The sequence below is a fragment of the Peromyscus leucopus genome, chromosome 4, assembly GCF_004664715.2.
Source record: "Peromyscus leucopus breed LL Stock chromosome 4, UCI_PerLeu_2.1, whole genome shotgun sequence".
Lineage (NCBI taxonomy): Eukaryota > Metazoa > Chordata > Mammalia > Rodentia > Cricetidae > Peromyscus > Peromyscus leucopus.
This window is the reverse complement of record NC_051066.1, coordinates 15252440-15273069: the sequence shown is the minus strand read 5'-3', so window position 1 is coordinate 15273069 and position 20630 is coordinate 15252440. Positions and strand designations below refer to the sequence as shown.

The 20630-nt window shown below is 48.8% G+C and overlaps 2 protein-coding genes across 11 annotated transcripts in view; both read right to left on the bottom strand.

Annotated features, from left to right (window-relative positions):
• Positions 1–4299, bottom strand: part of Ehmt1 (euchromatic histone lysine methyltransferase 1) — a 173245-nt gene extending 168946 nt beyond the window's left edge. For 6 of the 7 annotated variants that reach the window (XM_028868685.1, XM_037204717.1, XM_037204713.1 and 3 more), the window contains exon 1: positions 4238–4299. In XM_028868685.1, coding sequence (XP_028724518.1) covers positions 4238–4258 — 21 coding nt within the window. In that variant the 5' untranslated portion in view covers positions 4259–4299. The remainder of the gene's footprint in view (positions 1–4237) is intronic. The other variant, XM_028868686.2, reaches the window with a different exon arrangement.
• A 6961-nt stretch (positions 4300–11260) lies between these two features.
• Positions 11261–20630, bottom strand: Arrdc1 (arrestin domain containing 1). 4 transcript variants are annotated; one of them, XM_028868693.2, is made up of 8 exons: positions 20385–20630; positions 13893–14003; positions 13038–13088; positions 12789–12943; positions 12461–12643; positions 12187–12363; positions 11667–12108; positions 11261–11587 (listed from the first exon to the last, which is right to left on the bottom strand). In XM_028868693.2, the coding sequence occupies exons 1-8, from the start codon at positions 20500–20502 to the stop codon at positions 11520–11522; spliced, it is 1305 nt and encodes a 434-aa protein (XP_028724526.1). In that variant the 5' UTR covers positions 20503–20630; the 3' UTR covers positions 11261–11519. The 4 variants fall into 4 exon arrangements, with proteins under 4 accessions (XP_028724526.1, XP_028724525.1, XP_037060607.1 ...); XM_028868692.2 differs by having other exon boundaries at positions 11667–12363; positions 20385–20582; XM_037204712.1 differs by lacking the exon at positions 20385–20630 and adding an exon at positions 14133–16222 and having other exon boundaries at positions 11667–12363.

Below are 20630 nucleotides of genomic sequence, written 5' to 3'. Positions count from 1 at the left end.
AAAAAATCAAGGTAGGCGTGGTGGAGCATGTCTTTAATCCCAGCACTCGGGAGACAGAGGCAAGTGATCACTAAGTTTGAGGCTAACCTAGTCTACAGAGTGAGTTCCAAGACAGCCAGGGCTACCCAGAGAAACCCTGTCTCAAGGGGGAAAAGAAAATTAAAAGTCAAATGGAGTCTGGGTCTACAGCTGAGTGGTAGACAAACTGCCTGGCATCAGGAGAGCCTGTACCCTAGGTTTGCTCTCCAGAGCACTATGGGGTTGGGGGTGGGGGGTTCAAACTGGACGTCTTTCTCAACAGGAATAATGGAATGCTGCTGACTTCAGAAGGCTGGGATACAGCTCAGTGGTAGAGTTCTTGCTTTGAAATTCATGACATTTTGTTCAGACAAAATCCTTGTGAACCATACTGGTCCTTACTCAACCCCTGGAGCATACCATTCCCCCCCCACAAAAAAAAAGTCCTTCATAACTGACTTCCAAAGAGGAATTCCATGCTTACCCAAACTTTTTCTTCAAGTATGACAGTAGGGAAAGTACATCTATATTTTTAGACATAAAAAAGGTTCACTGCCATTAACAACCTCTGCCTTTTTTTTTTTCTTGAGACACAGTCCCCTGGAACCCAAGTTTGCTTCGAACTTGCAACACTGCTGAGGATGACCTAAAACTTCTGATACTCCTGCCTTTACCTACCTAGCGCTGAGATCTCAGGCATGCACTACCACCCCCAGTTTAAGCTAGCCCATCACTCCATCAACTCTACATCCTCAGCCCCATCGCCATCTACTTCAGCAGCTACTAGAAAATACATTCTACCCCAGGGGGACAGGAGGAGAGAGAGCTCTCTGAGAGCAAGGAAGGTAGACCAAACTCCAAAGATAATGCTGCACACCAGTTCAAGAAAATGCCCATTCTAAACGGCAGGTGACCACAGAATTCAAAGGAATGAAACTCCTCATCTTTTATTGCTGGAGGCACACAGATAATCCCTACAGTTGGTGAGAAGAGACTTGGTAACAGCAGCATATACTCAGAAACATGAGGTAAACACTCAAGAACTAAAACACTAAAGTTTCCAATAATATCTCTTAGCCCTGATTTCTTTTTAAACTGTGTATGTATATACTATTCTAAAAAAAAATTGTTTTGGGGGTTAATGTTTGTTTTGTTTTTCAAGACAGGGTTTTTCTGTGTAGTGCTGGCAGTCCTGGAACTCCCTCTATAGACCAGGATGGCCTTGAACCCAGAAATCGAATACCTGTCCAGTGCCAGGACTGAAGTCGTACTCCACCACACCTGGCTGTACCCCAGGCTAACCAAATTTATGATCTTTCTGCTTCAGCCTCCATGTGCTAAATCACAGGTGTGCATGTCCACATCCAATTAAAATGTAAGACTAAAGGAAAAGAAACAAAACTAGGCATGGTAATACACACCTGTAACCCAAGGAGGATCAGAAGTTCAAGGCCAACATTAGGAGCACAGCAAGTGCCTCTCTCAAAACAAAGATAGAGATACAAGTGGGCGTGGTGGCTTATATACCAACACTCAGACAAGAAATTGGTCATGAGTTCCAATGAGTTCCAAGCTAGTCACATCAAGGCTCTGTCTCAAAAGAAAAGAAAAGAAAGCAAACTGGAGAGATGACTCCACAGTTCACAGAACACTTGTTGCTGTTTCAGAAGACCAGGGTTCAACTCCCAGCATCTACTTGATGGTTCACAATCACCCTAACTCCAGTTCCAGGGGCACCACTGCCTCCACTGGCACCAGACATGCAAACATAAACGCAAGTAAAACATCCATACACATAAAATTATATATAAAGGCAAACATTAATACACATAAAATTAAATATTTTTTTAAATCTTAATAAGAAGATACATATTAGCCAAGTACAGATTTTGTTTTGGAAGGCACTCCTGCTGCAAGATAACATTTTTGCTAAGACAAAAGCCCTATGTATCACACTCTGATCCTGTGATCAGGACATACATTTCAACCCAAGAAGTAGATTAGCCCACATCAATCTGCAAAATGGAGAATAGGGAACACATTAATAAACCTCTCCACTACCTCAGTAATACACAAACACACACTTAGATAAGCTTCAGTGTCAGCTCTAATGCGTTAATCATCCCACAATTAATGAACCCTAACCAGTAAATATTTCAAGATTCAGTGAGGATGAGCCCATGCCTACCCAATTCTTCAGGACCACAGACGAGGACCTCTCACCCTGTCATGCACCTCCATGATAAGCATGTAAAGTCATAAATACAAAGGCAGGTGTAACACGTGTTTATCCAGTATGGGCTCTCTAGTCACACATCTGCATCTTCAACTATAGCGCACCCTCTGAAATCCTGGGGCTATGTGCCTGTTGCCTCACCTGCAAAAGGGATACCACAGAACCTACTTGGTAAAACTGCTGTCATGTTTATATGCTACATTATGCACAAAAGACCTACACAGTAGGGCTGGGGCCAGGCACAGGCTCAACAAACACACATTCTATGTATGCTGCCTGGGAAATCAAAGATACTGGAGGCCACTGACAATTCCATCTTTGAGGGGTGAGAGGAGCAGGGTCTCTGTAGTCCAGGCTAGCTTTGAACATGCAATCCTCTGGCCTCAGCCTCCCAAGTGCTAGGATTAACAAGCATGCACTACCACACTCAGCTTCCTCCATCAATTAGTAACACCAAGTATGTGCCTGACATTGAAAAATGGCCAGGCCAGGGGCTGGAGAGATGGCTCAGCAGTTAGGAGAACTGGCTGCTCTTACAGGGGTCCTGAGTTCAACTCCCACAACCACATACTGGCTCACAACCATTTATAATGGTTATAATTTTGCATACATGCAAAAAAGAGCACTCATATACATAAATAAATAAATCTTTAAAAAGAAAGAAAGGAAGATAAGTGGCCAGGCCTACAACTGACCAGGCAAAGTTACTTACCTCTGCCAAGTCTTATTTTCCTCATCTGCTAAATAGGAAATACAGTACCCCCTGCACAGGTCATTAAAAAACTGAATGAGGTAACTTCTCTGAAGGGCTTAAACAATGCCTGGAACACATCAAGTGCTCAATAAATGATGAGAATCACTATTTATCTCCTTCCTTACAATCCTGGAAATGACTTAGAATTATCTCTTATACACTTGTGTTCCTGGTGCCTAAGTCAGTTCTTGAACGTTGTTAAGTACTCAACAAATCCCCCTTGCATTAGATCTGAAAACACGCCGTTCACTTATATGAATACCCCTCAAAAAGGCAAGAGAAAAGAAAAGAAATTCAATGATCACACACTATCTGGGGTAAAATGTACTGCTGAACCTACGCATCACACATGTGCCAGCTTCTCACTACACCTTCACTTTCTGAGGTCTGGAAGTCCCAAAAGCTAACTGTTCCCGCGGCTAATTTCGGAAGAAAACTGTTATGTTATACTTTCTTCCAAACCGGCCCCGTACTTCGGCCCTACGAACACAACACTAGTGCATTCTGCGGACCCCGACTCCTTGTCTGGCTTTCTCAGCTTGGGGGAGACAGCGGTCCCTCTCGCCGGGGCATAACGTTTACGCCGCAAAAAAACCAGGAAGCAAACTATCCCGCAGAAAGAGCAGAGGGAAGGCCACCACGCGAACAAAAGAACGCTAACTCGCCGTCCCCCGCCGCTTTAATGCCACCGGTGAAGAAATAAACTTGGGTCCGCAGACAATCCACTGTCGAGCGTGTTGCCCGTGGTCAGCCTGCTGCAGCGGCTTTGTGCGCGGGAGACGAGCGGGACCGGCCAACTTTTCCTTAAAGATGGTGCCACGCTCTCGCGGCGAGTGAAAGGTCACGGCGCGGGGCAGCAGGCGCAGGCCGGCCTCATCTCCGCCGCGCACAAGTTGGCCCGCTCGACTTTGCCTTTTGTCTCCGCCACCCCCGCTCCGACCCGCCCGCAGTCAGGCTCGCGGCTGCGGGATGCGGGGCCGCGGCCTCCTACCGCCCGCCGCGCTGCTGCTGCCGCCGCCGCCGCCGCCGCTCCGGCCCGCCGCGCACAAAGCGCGCCGGCGGAGCGCGGGCCGGACGCTGGGGCCTCGGCGCCGCCTGGCCCGAGGCGGCGGGGGCGCGCGGCCCCACCCAGCTCGCAGCACGCTTGGGTTCCTGCCCTCTCGCCGCGGCTGTTGCCATCATGATCACGGCCCCGCGCCCCAGCGCCGAACGCCGGCCCCGCGCCTCACCTCAGCATCCGCGGCGGCCATGGCCCGGGCCCGCAGCGTGGCCCCGCCCCTCCCGCGCGCCATCGCCCCGCCCGCGCCTCGCGGCCTAGAGCCGGGGCGGGGCTGGCCGGCCACTCTTGCGCCTGCGCGGATACCCGCGGCTGCGCACCGGGACCCGATCATGCGGCGCCTGCGTCTGGAGGCGAGGCCAGGTGACGCCTGCGCGCTGAAATTCAACCTGGGCACCTAGAGCTGAGACTTCTTCACCTTCGCAGAGGTTTCCGTTTCCCGTCTCCTTGGTTTCACTCCCTTTCTTTTACCTGCGGTCCGGAAGTCCCAGAAATAGGCTAGTCCTAGGTTTCAAGTTAGGCGCCATTCTTGAGTTAGCAGAAGAAATCTGTGTTTCTGTTTGGTTCTGCAAGGGTGTCTATCACCCTTTTGTCCCGCGTGTCTACACTGCACGCGAGTGGCTTGTTGACTGTCACTAGCCAGCTGGGTTTCCACTATTGTTTTGGTTTGGTTTTTGTTTTGTTATTTGGTTTTTCGAGACAGGGTTTCTCTGTGTAGCTTTGGTGCCTGTCCTGGATCTCGTTCTGTAGACCAGGCTGGCCTCGAACTCACAGAAATCCGCCTGGCTCTCCCTCCCGAGTGCTGGGATTAAAGGCGTGCGCCACCACTGCCCGGCCTTCCACACTAACTTTTAACTTCTGTGCCTACGACCCTTATTCTAATCAATAGTGGCTCCTAAGTGCAAGAATAATGAAGTGACCTTTACAAAGTGCTAGAGAAGCATAAAGTGCTTCCTTTAAGTGAAAAGGCAGGAAATGTCAATAAATAAAAGTCTTAACGCTAAGGTAGCCAAGAAAAGAACAATGCTAAGAACTTACTTTCCATGAAATTGTGAAAGAAATTTGTGCTAGTTCTGCTGTGGAACTTCACACTGCAAAAGTTACAGCCACGGGGCATAAATGCTAAAATGGATAAAGAGTTAAATTTGTAGATAGAGAATATAAGAGCCAGGCGTAGCGCCGCCTTTAATCTCAGCACTCTGGAGGCAAAGGCAGGCAGGCTTCTGTGAGTTCGAAGCCAGCCTGGTCTACAAATCGAGTTTCAGGACAAGCAAGGCTGTTACACAGAAAAGCCCTGTCTTGTAAAACAAATATATATATATGTATGTATGTATGTATGTATGTATGTAAATATATGTATATATGGAAATATGTATACTAGTGGTGAGCACACATTATGCCAGAAAAAGCACGAAGGCTACATGAAGACTTCTGAAAGAGGATACTTGGGGGAAAAAAAAAAGGGAGGCACCAAGCCATTTTATTGCAAATGGGAGATGGCTATACAGATTCGGAGATGGGTCTGGACTAGGGGAGGAAATAAATAAATGAATAAACAAACATGTGTATTGTTGTTAATATATTATATTAATAATATATAGAGAGAAAGAATAGAGAATTTATATACAGTGGAGAGGTTGCTTCTACATTTGAAGCTGCTGCCACATCTCAAGCAGACTTGAAAAACAGGGATTAAGGTGAAAGTGCTGGGGAACTTAGGTCATCTGAGGAAGATGAAGAAACAACTGAAGCAGAGGCAGAAATTGACACATGAGTAAAATTGCTGAAATGTTTCAAACTTCAAAGATATGGAGGGTCAAATTATGGAATATGTTCCTAAGATGAAACACAGTAGTGAAGTCACCAGCCCAGCCAAACACGGTGACACAGACCTCTAATCCTAGCTAGAAGCCGGGCAGTGGTGGCGCATGCCTTTAATCCCAGCACTCGGGAGGCAGAGGCAGGCGGATCTCTGTGAGTTCGAGGCCAGCCTGGGCTACCAAGTGAGTTCCAGGAAAGGCACAAAGCTACACAAGAGAAACCCTGTCTCGAAAAAAAAAAATAAAATAAAATAAAAAAAATAATCCTAGCTAGAACCTAGAACTAGCTAGAACCATGAGCTACATAGAAATATCCTGTTTCCTAAAAGAAAGACAAATGGTACTAGGGGGTAAGCCCAAGACTTAACATGCTCACCATTAGAGGTTGATTTTAAATTTGTATTTATTTGGGTTTTTTTTTTTTTTAGTTGTTTGTTTTGTTTTGTACTTATCTATTTAATAGGTTTTTCAAGACAGGGTTTCTCTGTGTAACAGTCCTGGCTGTCCTGGAACTCATTTGTAGACCAGGCTGGCCTCAGAGATCCACGTGCCTCTGCCTCCAGAGTGCTGGGATTAAAGGCTTGTTTTATGTTTTTGTTTTTTGTTTTTTTTGTTTTTTTTTTAGGTTTTTTTATTCTTTTTTTTTTTTTAAGATTTATTTATTTATCATGTATACAGAAGAGGGCGCCAGATCTGATTACAGATGGTTGTGAGCCACCATGTGGTTGCTGGGAATTGAACTCAGGACCTCTGGAAGCACAGTCAGTGCTCTTAACCTCTGAGCCATCTCTCCAGCCCTGTTTTTGTTTTTTTATAATACAGCTTTTTTAATGGGTTTGGGGTTTTTTGTTGTTGTTGTTGTTGTTGTTTTGGTTTGGTTTGGTTTGGTTTTTCGGGACAGGGTTTCTCTGTGTAGCTTTGCGTCTTTCCTGGAACTCACTTGGTAGCCCAGGCTGGCCTCAAACTCACAGAAATCCACCTGGCTCTGCCTCTCGAGTGCTGGGATTAAAGGCTTGTGCCACCACTGCGCGGCTAATGGTTTATTTTTATCTTTATATACATTGGTGTTTTGCCTGCATGTGTGTCTGAGAGTTGTCGAATCCCTGGACCTGGAGTTATAGACAGGTGTGAGCTGCCATGTGGGTGTTGGGAATTGAACCAGGGTCCTCTAGAATAGCAATCAATGTTCTTAACCACTGAGCTATCTCCACCCTGTTTTATTCTTTTTTAAGATTCATTGTTATGTGCATTGGTGTTTTACCTACATTTATGTTTGAGAGAAGGTGCCAAGTCCCCTGGAACTGGAGTTCCAATTGAGAGTTGCCATGTGGGTGCTGGGAATTGAACCCGGGTCCTCTGGAAGAGCAGCTAGTGCTCTTAACCACTGAACCATCTCTCCAGCCCCCAATGTGTAGCCCAAGCTGGCCTCAAACTCCTACTTCTGCCTCCTTCAGCAAATCCTACTGGCAAGCACCACAGAATCCGATTGTTTTATTCCTCTTTTCTTTCTTTTTCTTTTTTTTAAGATTTATTTGTTTATTATGTATACAGCATGTATGACTGCAGGCCAGAAGAGGGCACCAGATCTCATTACAGATGGTTTTGAGCCACCATATGCTTGCTGGGAATTGAACTCAGGACTCTGAGCCATCTCTCCAGCCCCCCTCTTCTCTTTTTTTGATTTCTTGAGACAGGGTTTCTCTGTGTAGCCCTGGCTATCCTGGAACTCACTCTGTAGAACAAGCTGGCCTTGAATTCACAGAGATCTGCCTGGCTTGGCCTCCTGAATGCAGGGATTAAAGGTGTGTACCACCACTACCCGGCTTGTTTTATTCTTGAAGCAACTCACTACATAGCTTGGATGGCCTCAAACTTTCAGTGTTCCTGATGCCTCTGCTTCCTGAAGAGTAGGATTACAGGTGTGTCTCACCACACCCAGCCTGGATAAATTTTTTATAAAATTAAAAAGTTCACCTGAGCTGGGGGTGGTACACACCTGTGTTGTAATGCCTACCTCATTCATCTTACTTTATCTCTTCACATAGTCATGGTTTCATCTCAAATCACCATAAAAAGGGGTGAGCACAAAACAGTGAGATTGTTTGAAAGTTAAAGCACTTTCATGTAATTTTGTTACAATAGTCTCATAATTGATCTACTGTGTTATTAGTATTACTAAACTTTTTATGCCCAGTTTATAAACTTTATCATAAGTATAAGTAAAAACAAGATATATGCAGAATATTATGCTGTGTGCAGTTTTGAGCATCCACAGGGAGTCTTAGAACACACTCTTTGCAGATAAGGAGATGCTTACTGTATCTTCTTGTTCTAAATTAGTTTCTGGTAGGCTGGTCAGAGGAGCCTGCAGGCCTTGTGTGAAGAACACATGTTTTCAATCTTTTTGTTCTTTTGTTTTTCCAGACAGAGTTTTTCTGTGTAGCCTTAGACTGTCCTGGATCTCACTCTGTAGACCAGGCTGGCCTCTCGAACTCACAGAGCTCTGCTTGCCTCTGCCTCCCGAGTGCTGGGATTAAAGGTGTGTGCTACCATCACCGGCAAAGGCTGAGTCTTAACCTCCAATCACAGACACATTTTTATATCCTTGATTTCCCCAGAAAGCAGACACCCCGATTTGTATGCTGAAAGATGCCTCGGTAAGGGGCCTAGGAAGGGGTTGCTCTGCTTCTGAGGTGCACCTGATAAAGGATGGAGCTCTAACTTAGGAGGAATGTCCCAGCTGGGAGAAGGAATTCTAGTTAGGGCCATGTCCCAACTTTGTAGGGGATATTCTGCACCGGAAAGATGTGTCTACAGGTTTGAGAGGGTACCCAGAGGAGATTGCCGCGTTGGGAGGATCATCCAACTGAAGCAATTTCCTGACTATGACGTCTGCCCCCACAAGAGGGGGCTATTCCAACATGGAGGAATGTCCCAGCTGGCAAGCCCCCTCCCCCATCAATGAGGACACAAATGGAGGGCATGTCTGGCTGGGACCTGTGCACCAATAAGAAAAGTCACATTGATTGTGGGTGTTCCCATATGGAGAGATGCTCACCCCAGTTAGCATGGAATGCTCCAGTTAGGAGGTGTGCTCACCCTGATTACCTGAAGCTCTGGCAGGTAGAAGCTTCCTGTGTACAAGGCAAGGCCTCTCCTGCAGCCCAAGTAACCTTCACTAGACTGAAAACCTAGTGCCTCATGAACTAGAGAACCACCTGATCTCTACAAACAATTATATCTTTTCCATCTCTGAGACATCACAAAAGAAGGAAAAGGGAAATCTTGTTGACAAAAATTAAGGAAGTCTGAGTTTTGACAAGCAGTCTAGACTCAGTATCACAAGGAGACAAGACTCTGGAAAAATGGCTCTGCCAAGGTGGCCCCTGGGTTCATAACCACACAGAGGAGGAAATGGACAGTACCCACCGAGTACCAAGGATGCTTTAGGGTAGCTATTTATGATGGACTGGCAAACTGAGCCTTTCTGGAGATCATGGGAAAGTCACACACAGTCCTCTGTCACCATGGCCCAGAGCCATCTTCCCCAAACCCACCTCTCCATCTCACCTCCCCCCAGCCCCCCATCTTTTGTTCCAGATATCTGCATAGCTTGCTTCCTTCCTAGCCTTTGTGCCTTAAATATCACTGCCTCAGAAAAGCCCTCCCTTTTCTCCTCCCTTCTCATCTGTTATTCTGCATGCATTTTCTCTACAACCCTCCCACCCCCTCCACGATCTCTCGTATTTATTTTAGGTGTTGCCTTTTTTTAAAGACAGTTTTATCATGTAGACCAAGTTGGCCTCAATTAAAGGTGTTGTAATTAAAGGTGTGTACCACCATGCAGGCTCCCTATACTCTTATATAATAAATATCCTGTATGATCACTGTTTTGTGTGTCATAGTGCCCACAATACTCTCTGGCATACACAGAATACAAAAACAAACAAACAAACAAACAAAAAAAAATTAAGTGAAGAGGCTGAAACACAGGGAGTAAACCTTTTACCAGCCAAATAAGATGTGACTGATCTGTTCGAAGACTACAGGCCCTTCCACAGCCAATTTGCAGTCACAGTCATACTACAACTTAGGAACCACTGACTACCTAGCTGCTCCTGCACTAAGCAGGTGAGGTGTGTTCACACTCACATCAGTTCTGAGAGACAAGCCTTTTTCCCATTCCCAGTTTCGAAGTGAGTGAACCAGAATAAGGGGGATGAATGTATGCAGCCAGCCTGGGATAGGGTGGGATTCAAATTCAAGACTTTTCTTTCAACTGTAAGCGGTACTGCTTCCAGCCAGCATTTAGACCTGTGGCCTACTTTTTGCCTTCCTCCAAGATCCACCTATCTATCCTACAGTACCAAATGGTAGCCAGGTAGATGGCTGCCAGGCGAAAGACCATGTTGCAAGGAGTAAACAATGAAGTATTCCAAAAGATACCACCCAGTTCTAGCCTTCTGACATCGGGGTGCAGACCTAGTTGGTTAGGTGATGTGAAAATCAGCCTCCTAGGGCTCAGGATGGAAAGTACAATCTAGGGATACTGGCTGTGCACTGCCAGTATTCTGCTCGGTAGATTTCCGTTTCCTGGAAGTCTGTGAAGTTCTTGGTTATACAGGCAAGGTGGCCAGCAAAGTGGCTCTCCCCAATCAGAATTATAACTTAACCAACTCCGCAGAAACTACTTCCGGTGCAAACATTTCATGTAAAGGACAACAGGCCATGCTTGTTACCAGAGCTGTCATGGTTAAGGTGACTGTAGGGTGCCTCTGAAATGCTGCTCCAAGGAACCCTCGTCTTCCATTCTTGCTCTAGGGACCTAGTTCACAGTTTCCAAGGTCTTGTGCACACCAATGCTTAGAGCTGACAGTGACCTTGGGCCCAGGAGTAGAAGGTTCTACTGCAAGCAGATTCCTCCTGGCAAGTCCTTTCCCCATGAATATTTTTAGTGGCCAGGCATCAAAGCATACTACCTAGAACAACGGTTTGAGATGCAAGCCAGAGTGTGTCCCAAAGAATACCAGGAACATCCTTAAGCAGACAGTGGAAAAAAATCAAAACTTTTAAACAGGAAAGGAGTGGCCAGCACAGCATAGTCCAAGTCACACTCTCTGGGACTGTAGAGGAGCCCAGAGTAGGGGTGTCAATGAGGTGAATAACAGGCTTGAAGTAGAATGTGAGGTAGGATTGGGGGGCCTATTCTCAGGTTGCCTCCTACAGGGTGTAGTAAAGGGAGGAGCTCTGGGGAGGGCATTGTCTTTCAGAGGTGGGGTCAAAGGAGGAGCTTCGAGGTTGTATTCATGAAGAGGCCTTATAGCGGGCCACTCTGAGGCTAGGCTTAGGACACGAAGGCCAGCCACTTGCCCAGCTCTACAAATAAAATGCTTTGTTTATTTATAGTCTCTCCAGGTCCCAGATCCCCTGCCGCCCTATCCCAACCTCTGGAGAAGAGGACTGATTAGTTCCAGAGGAGCCCGGAGAGGCTGGTCCATCAGAGGTCATCCCGACGGCTGCAGGTCCTGAGTAGCTGGGCCAGGTAGAGAGCAAAGGCACGAGGCCCTGGGCGGCTCATCCCAGGGCAAAGGCCAGGCCCACCGAAGAAGGCGGCATGGGGTGAGCTCACCAGGGTCAGCTCCCTGGGATCAGGCCAGGGTCTGTACTGGCACCACAGCTCTGTTCATAGGACGGTGGAGCCTCTGTGGGGAGAAAGCAGGATCAACAAGGGGCTCCAGGCATCCTCACGTGCTCACCCCAGCCCCCGTCGTTTCCACTCACCATAGGGGTAGCCCCATGAGCTGTACTCTGGAGGGAGGATCAAGGCGCTGGTGGTGGGCACTGGGCCCCCGGAGCCTTCTGCAAAGTAGGGGACGGTGGCACCGATCGAGATGCACAGGGGAGGGTGCAGGGAACGGCTGGCAGGGCTTCCAACCTGAACACAGGGGTCACCGGTGGGGACGGACACAGGACCCAGCGGAGTGGGCGGTGGCTGCTGCCGCTGAGAATGGATCTTGGTAGAGAGGGAGACTGGGTCTGATAAGTGGGGGCCGCCGGCCACTGCCTCGGCCTCTTCCTGGGGGGGTGCAGAGGGCACCACTGGGGACAGGGCCCCAGGAGAGGACCCTGGGCCTACACAGGGGCTCAGTGGGGTCTGGTTCACAGCAATATTGCCAACAAAGAGTGGGAGAGTCACGGTGGCTTCGGGTGCCTTCATGGAGACCTGGAAAGAATGCAGGCATTGAGGAGTCAGGCCAAGGGCACCTAGCCTCAGGCCACACAGCCCCGGACAACACCAAACCTGCAGGTAATAGTCGATGTGGATAAGGCTGCAGCCAGGCAGGGCTGACTGGGGCAGGGCAGGCACCAGGATCTGTTCTTGCCACTGAGCACGCCTCCAGGCCTTGACACCTGTACCCTCCACCTCTGCAATGGTTCGCACATCGTAGATCCAGCGCTTGGCCTTATAGGATACTTTCTGAGGAGAGACCAAACTGTGAGCTCGGGCAGGCCAGTAACCCACCCTTTCTGTCCCATGGGAAAGAGACAGGCTCAGGAAGCCAGAGGGCTCTGACCTGTAGCAAGCTGGCCACCACAGGGCTGGTGTCCTTGCCTGATTGGTTCTCAATGTCAGCCTGCAGCCGAAGCACCTGTCCCACCACATAGCCACGAAGGTCAGTGCTAGCTGTGAGAACCACATTGCCCGTCTTCACCAGCTTGTAGGAGAACTTCTTGGTAGTGGAGGCCACGTTGGGTTGCTTGAAGGGAAAACGGGACGGAACTTACCAAGTGAGCACAGAGTGCATTCCTTGTAACATGGGGACAGGCCCTCAGGCTGCAGAGCCTGGCTGCCTGGCCCGAGAAGGTTGAAGGTAACCAAGGAAGCCTCTGCTCCATCCTCACCTCAATATCTGGGATGCTGTTCAGGTTCAAGGGGCTCAGGATGTAGAACACGAGGCTACATTTGTGATCCTTGGAAAAACGTGGAGTGTCGATGGAGGCCCTCACCTGGTGCACAATCTTCCCAAAGGGTCCCTCAAAAGATGTGGGTGCTGTGGCTATGGAGAGAAGAGGGATTGGCTGGCACCCAGCACCTCCCACCCGTAGGCCCCACCGTTCCAAAGCTGCTGTCCCCACAAGCTTTCCACTCACCAGGAAGCAGGAACTGAAAGGGGAAGTTGTGCTCTCCAGCCGGCAGACTTCCTACAGAGACACGAAGGAGGTGGGAGCAAACCAGAGGAGATCCACAGTGGCCACAGTGCCGGCCCAGAAGTAGGCACTGCAGCCCACCAGTCCACACTACCTGTCTCCAGCACTACAGCAGAATGATCAGAGCAGAAACTACAGGCTACATCCAAGGGTTCAGTTTAAACGAGAGTGTGTGGCTGGAAATGTAGTTGGTAAGAGTGTTTGTCTAGCAGGCTGGAGAGATGGCTCAGAAGTTAAGAGCACTGACTGCTCTTCCAGAGGTCCTGAGTTCAATTCCCAGCAACCACATGGTGGCTCACAACCATCTGTAATGAGATCTGGTGCCCTCTTCTGTGTACGTAATAATAAATAAATCTTAAAAAAACAACAAAAAAAAAAACAAAAAAAACAGAGTGTTTGCCTAGCATACACAAAGCTCTGGTTCAAGTCCAAGGACTGCGACATAAATCAAATATGATAGCACACTCCTGGGAGATAGAAGCAGGAGAATCGGAAGTTTAAGGGCATCCTCAGATAACACAGCAAGTTCAAGTCCACCTTGGGCTACATGAAGCCCTGTCTCAAAAATGAATAAATACAAAATTTAAAAATAAAAAAAAAAAAAAAAATAGGAGGGTAGTTGAGGATAGAGGACAGGGGTGAAACAGCCATACCAAGGGTCAGAGCCCACCCAGTCCCAGTACCAGAGAGTAGGATAGAGTGAGCACCCAAGAGACAGTCGTTGGGAGGGGAAGGGATAGACTGAGCCCACTCCAGGCAAGGGCTGCCCCTGTGATCACTGCTGGCTCCCACACTCACCCTTGTCAGCCAGTGACAGGGAGCTGTTGAAGTAGCTCTCCTCCACCACCCATGCCCCATCGTTGGCCTTGTTGGAGACCCCACAGGAACCCATGCAGGTCACCCGGATAGCTGTAAGGGGAAGGGTGGCATAAGCCTAAGCCAGCTGACAGCCTAGGCTCCTCCTCCCTGTCCCCAGCACAGGAATTCATGTAGGGCTGGAAGGACCCATGGGTCAAGCAGCTGCACCAGCAGAAGTACCTGGGAAGGCCACGATGCAAGCAGCCTGTCATCTTCCCAAGAATACCTCCTGGCCATCCCCAGTAGTGGTGTTCTCCCAGGGAACCAGGCTGGCAAAGAAACTGATGGGCAGTGTTTCATCTGTCCCACAGACACAGTGGGAGGCCAATAATCCCCTAGATAACCCCTGGGCTACCCCCAAATTGGTTCCTTCAACCTCTAGCCAGACCTATAAAAACCCAAGGTACTCTGTTTTCCATGATGCAAATCAGTTAGGCGACGCCCCTTCAGTCTCAAGAAAGCTAATGCCAGCCCTCTCCCTGCAGGAATGCGGTCAAACCTGTCTGAGCCAGTCAGCCATCTAGTACTGGAAGGTGAGCCCAGACTGACTTCCTGGGCAACAGTGCCCGGGAGGCTAACTTTCCACACCTTGAGGTAGCTGGTCCCCCCCACACACACCAGTGGGAGTACCCAGCACGGAACCACTAGAGACAGAGTTCAAATTCCTCTAACAGACACATCCTGGGCCCACTGTGACCAGGGAGCCATAGGTGAATGAGGAGGTACAGCTGAACTGATCACAAGGGAGAAGGCTCAGGCAAGGTGGGAGGTGAGAGCCAATGAGAGGCCCCCTGAAGTGACACCCTTCTCCCCTTGGGTTGGGTCACAGTTTCAGCACTGTTTCCAGACTTACTGGACAGGGTCACGGGAAGGTAAGACTATTCAGGCTCTTTCATCACTGTGACAAAGCCACCAAGCAGGAGGAACAAAGACATCCAAGTACCTAGGAGTTGACTACACCTGCCTCAGTCTCCCTCTATCATGGTCCAGGCATCCTGCTCATTACCACCAGAACACTTAGCTTCCTCCTATAAATCTTTGGCTCATCCTCAACTCATGCAGCTATCCACAGTGCACTTCCTCACCTGTTCCCACTCCTGAGGCCGTCCTGCATTCCTGCTGTACCTCTCTGCCCCTTGGAAGTGCCAATGACTGGCTGTCCCTCACCCTCCCTGTCAGCCCAACCTCATCACTCTAACCTCCCACCTGGCCTGAAACCCACACTTCTGACTCCGGCCTCTGAAGTCAAACCACCAACCATTCCCACCCTGGAATCAGAACACCAGGGGCATCTATAGGCCAGCAAATAGTTCTTGAGATGATAGGGGTAAGAGGAGGCTCAAAAATCTGATGGGGGACACAAGATACTTCACCAAGGGTACATCTCCCTAAGGATGATGGGTCCCATACATACATTAAATACATTAAAAAGAAGTATGGAGGTCTCAGCTTAGTCCAGATGCTGCCATAGCGCCATCAGGACCCCTACAGTGAATGGCACAGAGCTATTCAAATTCTTCATCCTCAATGTATGAGTAATAACTGGTTGCTTTAGCTGTTTGGTTTAAGGGTGGTTTGTTATCTGACCTTTTCGTAGCAGTAGATAATTAGAACCAATACCCAGCCATACTAGAAATCAGGGAAAACCCAGGTGACTGGCATGTTTACTCATCAGGATGACAACTATTGAGCACTTTGACCCATGTTGGGGTGGGGATGGGGAAGTAGACTCCTTACACCACCAACTATAAACTGACGAACTTCCTGTGCTCGCATCGATACATGCCAGGACACCCATCAGCTCTCAAGCCCTATCCCCTATCCTATTTCATCAGGAGTCTCTCATTGCACTGCTTATAACAGCAGCCAAGCACCCAGTCTGGACTTCCTACAGTTCGGGCAAAGGAGCACAGGACCACCAGATTCCAGAAAAAAAAGCAGCATCCAAACTGGAAGTGGGGGTGGGTGGGTCAGACTCTGATCTTCCCAATGCCAGGCATTTTCCTCCTGGGAGGACCCTGACCATGTGACCAGCCTCTGGCCACCAAGGTGAACACATCCTGTGCCATTCACTCTCCCATTAGAAATGACTGAGGAAAAGGGTTTGGAAACAGTAAGCCTGCTGCTGCCCCAACAAAACACCTGAGGTTGCTCCTTTGTCTCAGCCGGGTCACAGTCAAGGTGTAAAAATTCCCCCAAGAAAATTCCTCAAAGATCCCAGTTCCACTGGCCAAGAACAGTGCCAGTTCTGCTTGAGAAATGAGGAGTTCTGAGCATACTAGGTGGTCTCTCTGCTGCTGCTGCTGCTGCTGCTGCTGCAAGGCGCTGGACCCTGCTCTCTTTGTGTTGGGAGAATTCCCACAGAGCTAGGGCTGGTTCGATTCTGGAGTGTTAGCACCTAGCTTTAATCTGTCTTTTGTGACTGCTACCTACCTTTTGTCTCCCAGTACCCTCTATGTGCATCTTGTTTGAGAATTTTCTGAAGGTACAAAGCCTATGTAAATTAATTTGAGGAAGAACCCAGAATACCAAATGTGCAGAGAATTTGCATTTGACATTGTCCCTTTAGGAAGCTTAGACAAGAGGTTTTGGGGCATGAAGACTAACTTGGTAAAGGGTGTAAATTGGAGAACAATAAAAGGGCCCTTTGGAGATGGGTGGTGGTGGCACACGCCTTTGATCCCATCACTTGGGAGGCAGAGCCAGGCGGATTTCTGTGAGTTTGAGGCCAGACTGGACTACAGAGTGAGATCCAGGACAGGCACCAAAACTACACAGAGAAACCGTCTCAGAAAACCAAAAATAAACAAATAAATAAAAAAATAAAAGGGCCCTTTATTGAGGTACAGTGGACCAGTCCTTAGAGACAAACCCTCCCTGCAGCTGGGAAAGGCTATGCTCATCCTTGAGGTGCCTCTGTCTCTTGACTACATGGACCCGAATGAACACCCACACCCAATATACACTTTTTTTTTACAGTCTGCACATGCCTGTGATGGCAAGACTAGGCAGGTTGGAGGCAATCCCATGATAAAAGATCCTGATTTCCTTTATTTACTGGCTCTCAGTGTGCCTGCCGCTTTTCAGTAATATCACAGTCCTACCCCTCCACTCTCATGCCAAGGGATCTTCTATGGGAGGTCCCCATGTTCCTCTCACCAGCTCACACCCTGCAGCATAGCCAGGCAACCAGGGAAGTGTGTTCTAGCAAGTCCTCTACTACAGAACATTAAGTGGAAGCCTGCAGAACAAGTATAAAAAGGTGTCATCCAAGTATAAAGAGCACTTCCGAACAGTGTTCACAACTACAATAAAAGGCAGGCACCAAACTGACCAGGGGCCACCAAACCGGCAGCAGTTCACCAATGGAGACAGGACGTTGATTTGTTTTGTTTTTCTTTTTTTTCTTTCTTTCTCACCCCGTCCCCCAAGTCAAGGTTTCTTTGTCTAACCTTGGCTGTCCTGGGACCAGCTCTATAGATCAGGCTGGCCTTGAACTCACAGAGATCCACCTGCTTCTGGCTCCTGAGTGCTGGGATTAAAGGTGTGTACCACTACTGCCCAAAGGCTGCTCTGGTTTTCTAAAGAAAATCATGGTGTGTTGTGTTCCACAGAGACTTCTGGAACTTTCTTCCCTCAGGGGTGCTTCTACCTGCCCAGTAGTTTCCTTTCATGCACCAAGACAACTAAGACCTCTCCATTCCTCTCCTGGTCCCATGGATCTTGAACCTTACTGCCCCCACCAGCTACCACATTCTACCATTAAATCAGTGCTTGGCCTGCTTCCAATTGTATCACAAGAGTAACAAGAATAGCTACCTCTTGGGGTCCTGTGGAGACATAGCTGGTCTATGAAAAATAGAGAGAGGGCAGGAGAGAACTTAGGGGTGAAGGGCATTTGTTGCTCTTGCAGAGGACCCTGGTTCCATTCCCAGAACCCACACGATGGCTCATAACCATCCTGAACTCCGGTTCAAGGGCATTCAATGCCCTCTTCTGAACTCCAGGGGCACACAACCAAGTAGTGCACAGACATACCTGCAGACAAAACATGTACACATGTAAAATAAAATGAATAAATCTAATTTAGAAAAGGAAAGAAAAAATAGGGAGACCTAGGTGTGGTGGTGCACATATGCAACCCCAACACTCAGAAACCTACATCAGGAGGATTACAAATTTGAGGTCAGTCCGGGCAGCCCAGAAAGATGTTGTGTCTAAAAAATAATAATAATAAAACAATATTTAAAAAAACAGAAAAGAAGAGGGCTTAGAATCAGCTCTGTGATGAGGACTTATCGGACATGCAATAGGCTCTAAATTAAATTCCCAGCACCTGAAAAAATTCAGAATAAGAAAAGCACCAGGCGTTGGTGGTGCACGCCTTTAATCCCAGCACTCAGGAGGCAGAGGCAGGCGGATCTCTGTGAGTTCAAGGCCAGCCTGGTCTACAGAGTGAGTTCCAGCAAAGGCGCAAAGCTACACAGAGAAACCCTGTCTCGAAAAACAAAAATGAAACAAAAAAGAAAAAGAAAAGCAAGTAGGAAGATCACCATCTGATCCAGAATTGGGGTATAATGAGTCATAAGAGAAAAACACAGTGGGTCCTGCCATTCTCCAGGGTCTAGAACACTATTCATTCCTCATCTGTGAGACAGCTAGTATCCTCATGGATGGGTGCCAACCACTGTCAATCATTAGACAAGTATTCAGTGAACAAAACTAAGAACCCTAAGGAGATAGAATTCTTTGAGAATATGGGAGCCTCCTCTACTGGGCCTAGCAGAAACTCAAGAAGTGTCCTTTGAATGAAGGAAGATAAAAGAGCCATCGTTATTTCCATCCCAAGCAGGACTTCAGGAAGTTCCAGAGTGGCCTCTATACACACACACACACACACACACACACACACACACACACCTGCCAGCAATGTAAATAATCCACCTTCCAGCCCATGATCCTCGGCACTTTTACAATTGGGACCATCAGCTAGAGCTCTCTTAGCCTCTGTAAGGTCAGCTGTCTGTTTACTCACTCCTTATCCGATACAAGGAGGTCATGAGATAGCTCATCCCTATACTGTAGTTGGCAATAGCCTGTTTACCCCAAGCTCAGCCAGGAGATGACAGAAAAGAAAAAGTGAGCAGCTAGTTCTAAATAGGTCTCTCTTCTCTGTACTGTATTCCCCAAGCCTACAATCCTGTAGCCTGCACCATATCCCCTCAGCCAATGTGGAGTTTTCTTTACATTTCTCATACCTTCTTGGGTCCAGAAGGAGCTGGCCTATCACTGCTGTAGCCTCTACAAAAGCAACATCTATCTGCTCTCACCCAGACCACAAACTCTAAATAGGGATACAGCAAAGGAAGGCAATGTGATCCTGACCAGGAGCTTCAACAAGATCAGGGCCTGACAGGCACCTACAACCCAGTTTCCTTCTAGACCTAGATAACACTAGGTCCAGGGTTTCAACTGGGCCTAGGATGGCTGAGGAGGATAGCTATCAATCCTCAGCAGACACCAGCTGTGGTTTTGGCCAAGCAGTCAGGTAGTTCTCACAGAAGGCAAAAATAAAAGAGTATCAAGCAGGGACACCATACAGTTTTTGCACTCAGTGCCAGCGGCTAGACAGAGGCCACAACAGTGCCCACCTGACCCTAAGAGCTCAGTCATCAAATCCCACACAGGTCCCTCCCTATTCGTAGATCCAGCACAGAGGAGGCTGCACTTGAGAACCCAATCAATGGCAAGAGTAATCTAATCCCTAGCCCCAGAGTCTCAGACATATGCATCAGCAGAGGGCTGGGCTCAGCTCAGCTCAGCTCCAAGGCCTTAGGACAGGAGCGAGGAGATTGCTAGGACTAACAAGACCCCTTGCCAGCATCCACAAGCTTTAAGAAAGTCTTAAGCCTTAAATTGAAAGCAAAAAAGGTTCTCTGTGGATCCTGCTGGGAACCTGCACACTTGGACCAGGACTGTCTTTGAAGAGGAAGGTCCTGCATAGTAGCCTGGAGGCGAGGAAAAGAGAGTACCCAGGGCACACTAGGTTCCAGGTGGGGGACCAGCAGGTGCAGAGTGCAGCGGACCTTGGACACCTGAACAAGGGAAGACTGGAGGCCTGCATACTTCTACCTCCAGGGTCGCCTGGGCATAGTGAACAAGCGCTTGGGCCCTCACACAGACTCTGGCCTCCCCTAGGCAGAGAGCACAGCATGGGACAGATGCGGAAGGACTGGGCCACCGAGCTGTCTGCCCCGCCCTGGCCTCCCAGCACAGCCGGACCCTGGAGTCCGCAGTTTCGTCGTAACCCAGGGCTCCCTGGAGGCTGAGAACCCAGTCTCGGAGCCCACCGACCACATGGTTTTGAGGAGCCCCGCCCCACCGCAGGTGAGAACGCTTCTACCCGCTCCCCGGAGGCGACCCCGCGCCCACCTCGGAAGGGCAGTGGCGCTCCCAGGCGCACGCGCACGGCCCCGGCCAGCGGCTCTCCAGGACTGTAGACGACGCGGCCCTGCCTCAGGCGAATCTCGAAGAGCTGCACCCTCCCCATACCGCGGTGTCCCGCGCCGCGGTCAGACGCCTGCTAGGGCTGAGGCTGGGAGGCCCGCCCCGTCCCCCTCCCCCGACAAAGGACACGCCCAGGCTGCAGGATGCGCCTGGGCCGGAGAGCTAGCCGGT

What these genes read in the sequence shown, in the direction of transcription:
- Arrdc1 (XM_028868692.2), bottom strand. Translation starts at nt 20,502, where the DNA reads ATGGGGAGGGTGCAGCTCTTCGAGATTCGCCTGAGGCAGGGCCGCGTC. An exon ending in AGCGCCACTGCCCTTCCGAG is followed by an intron (nt 14,004 to 20,384) that starts GTGGGCGCGGGG and finishes TTCCCCTTACAG; the next exon opens with CTATCCGGGTGACCTGCATG. An exon ending in CTCATGGGGCTACCCCTATG is followed by an intron (nt 11,588 to 11,666) that starts GTGAGTGGAAAC and finishes TTCTCCCCACAG; the next exon opens with AGGCTCCACCGTCCTATGAA.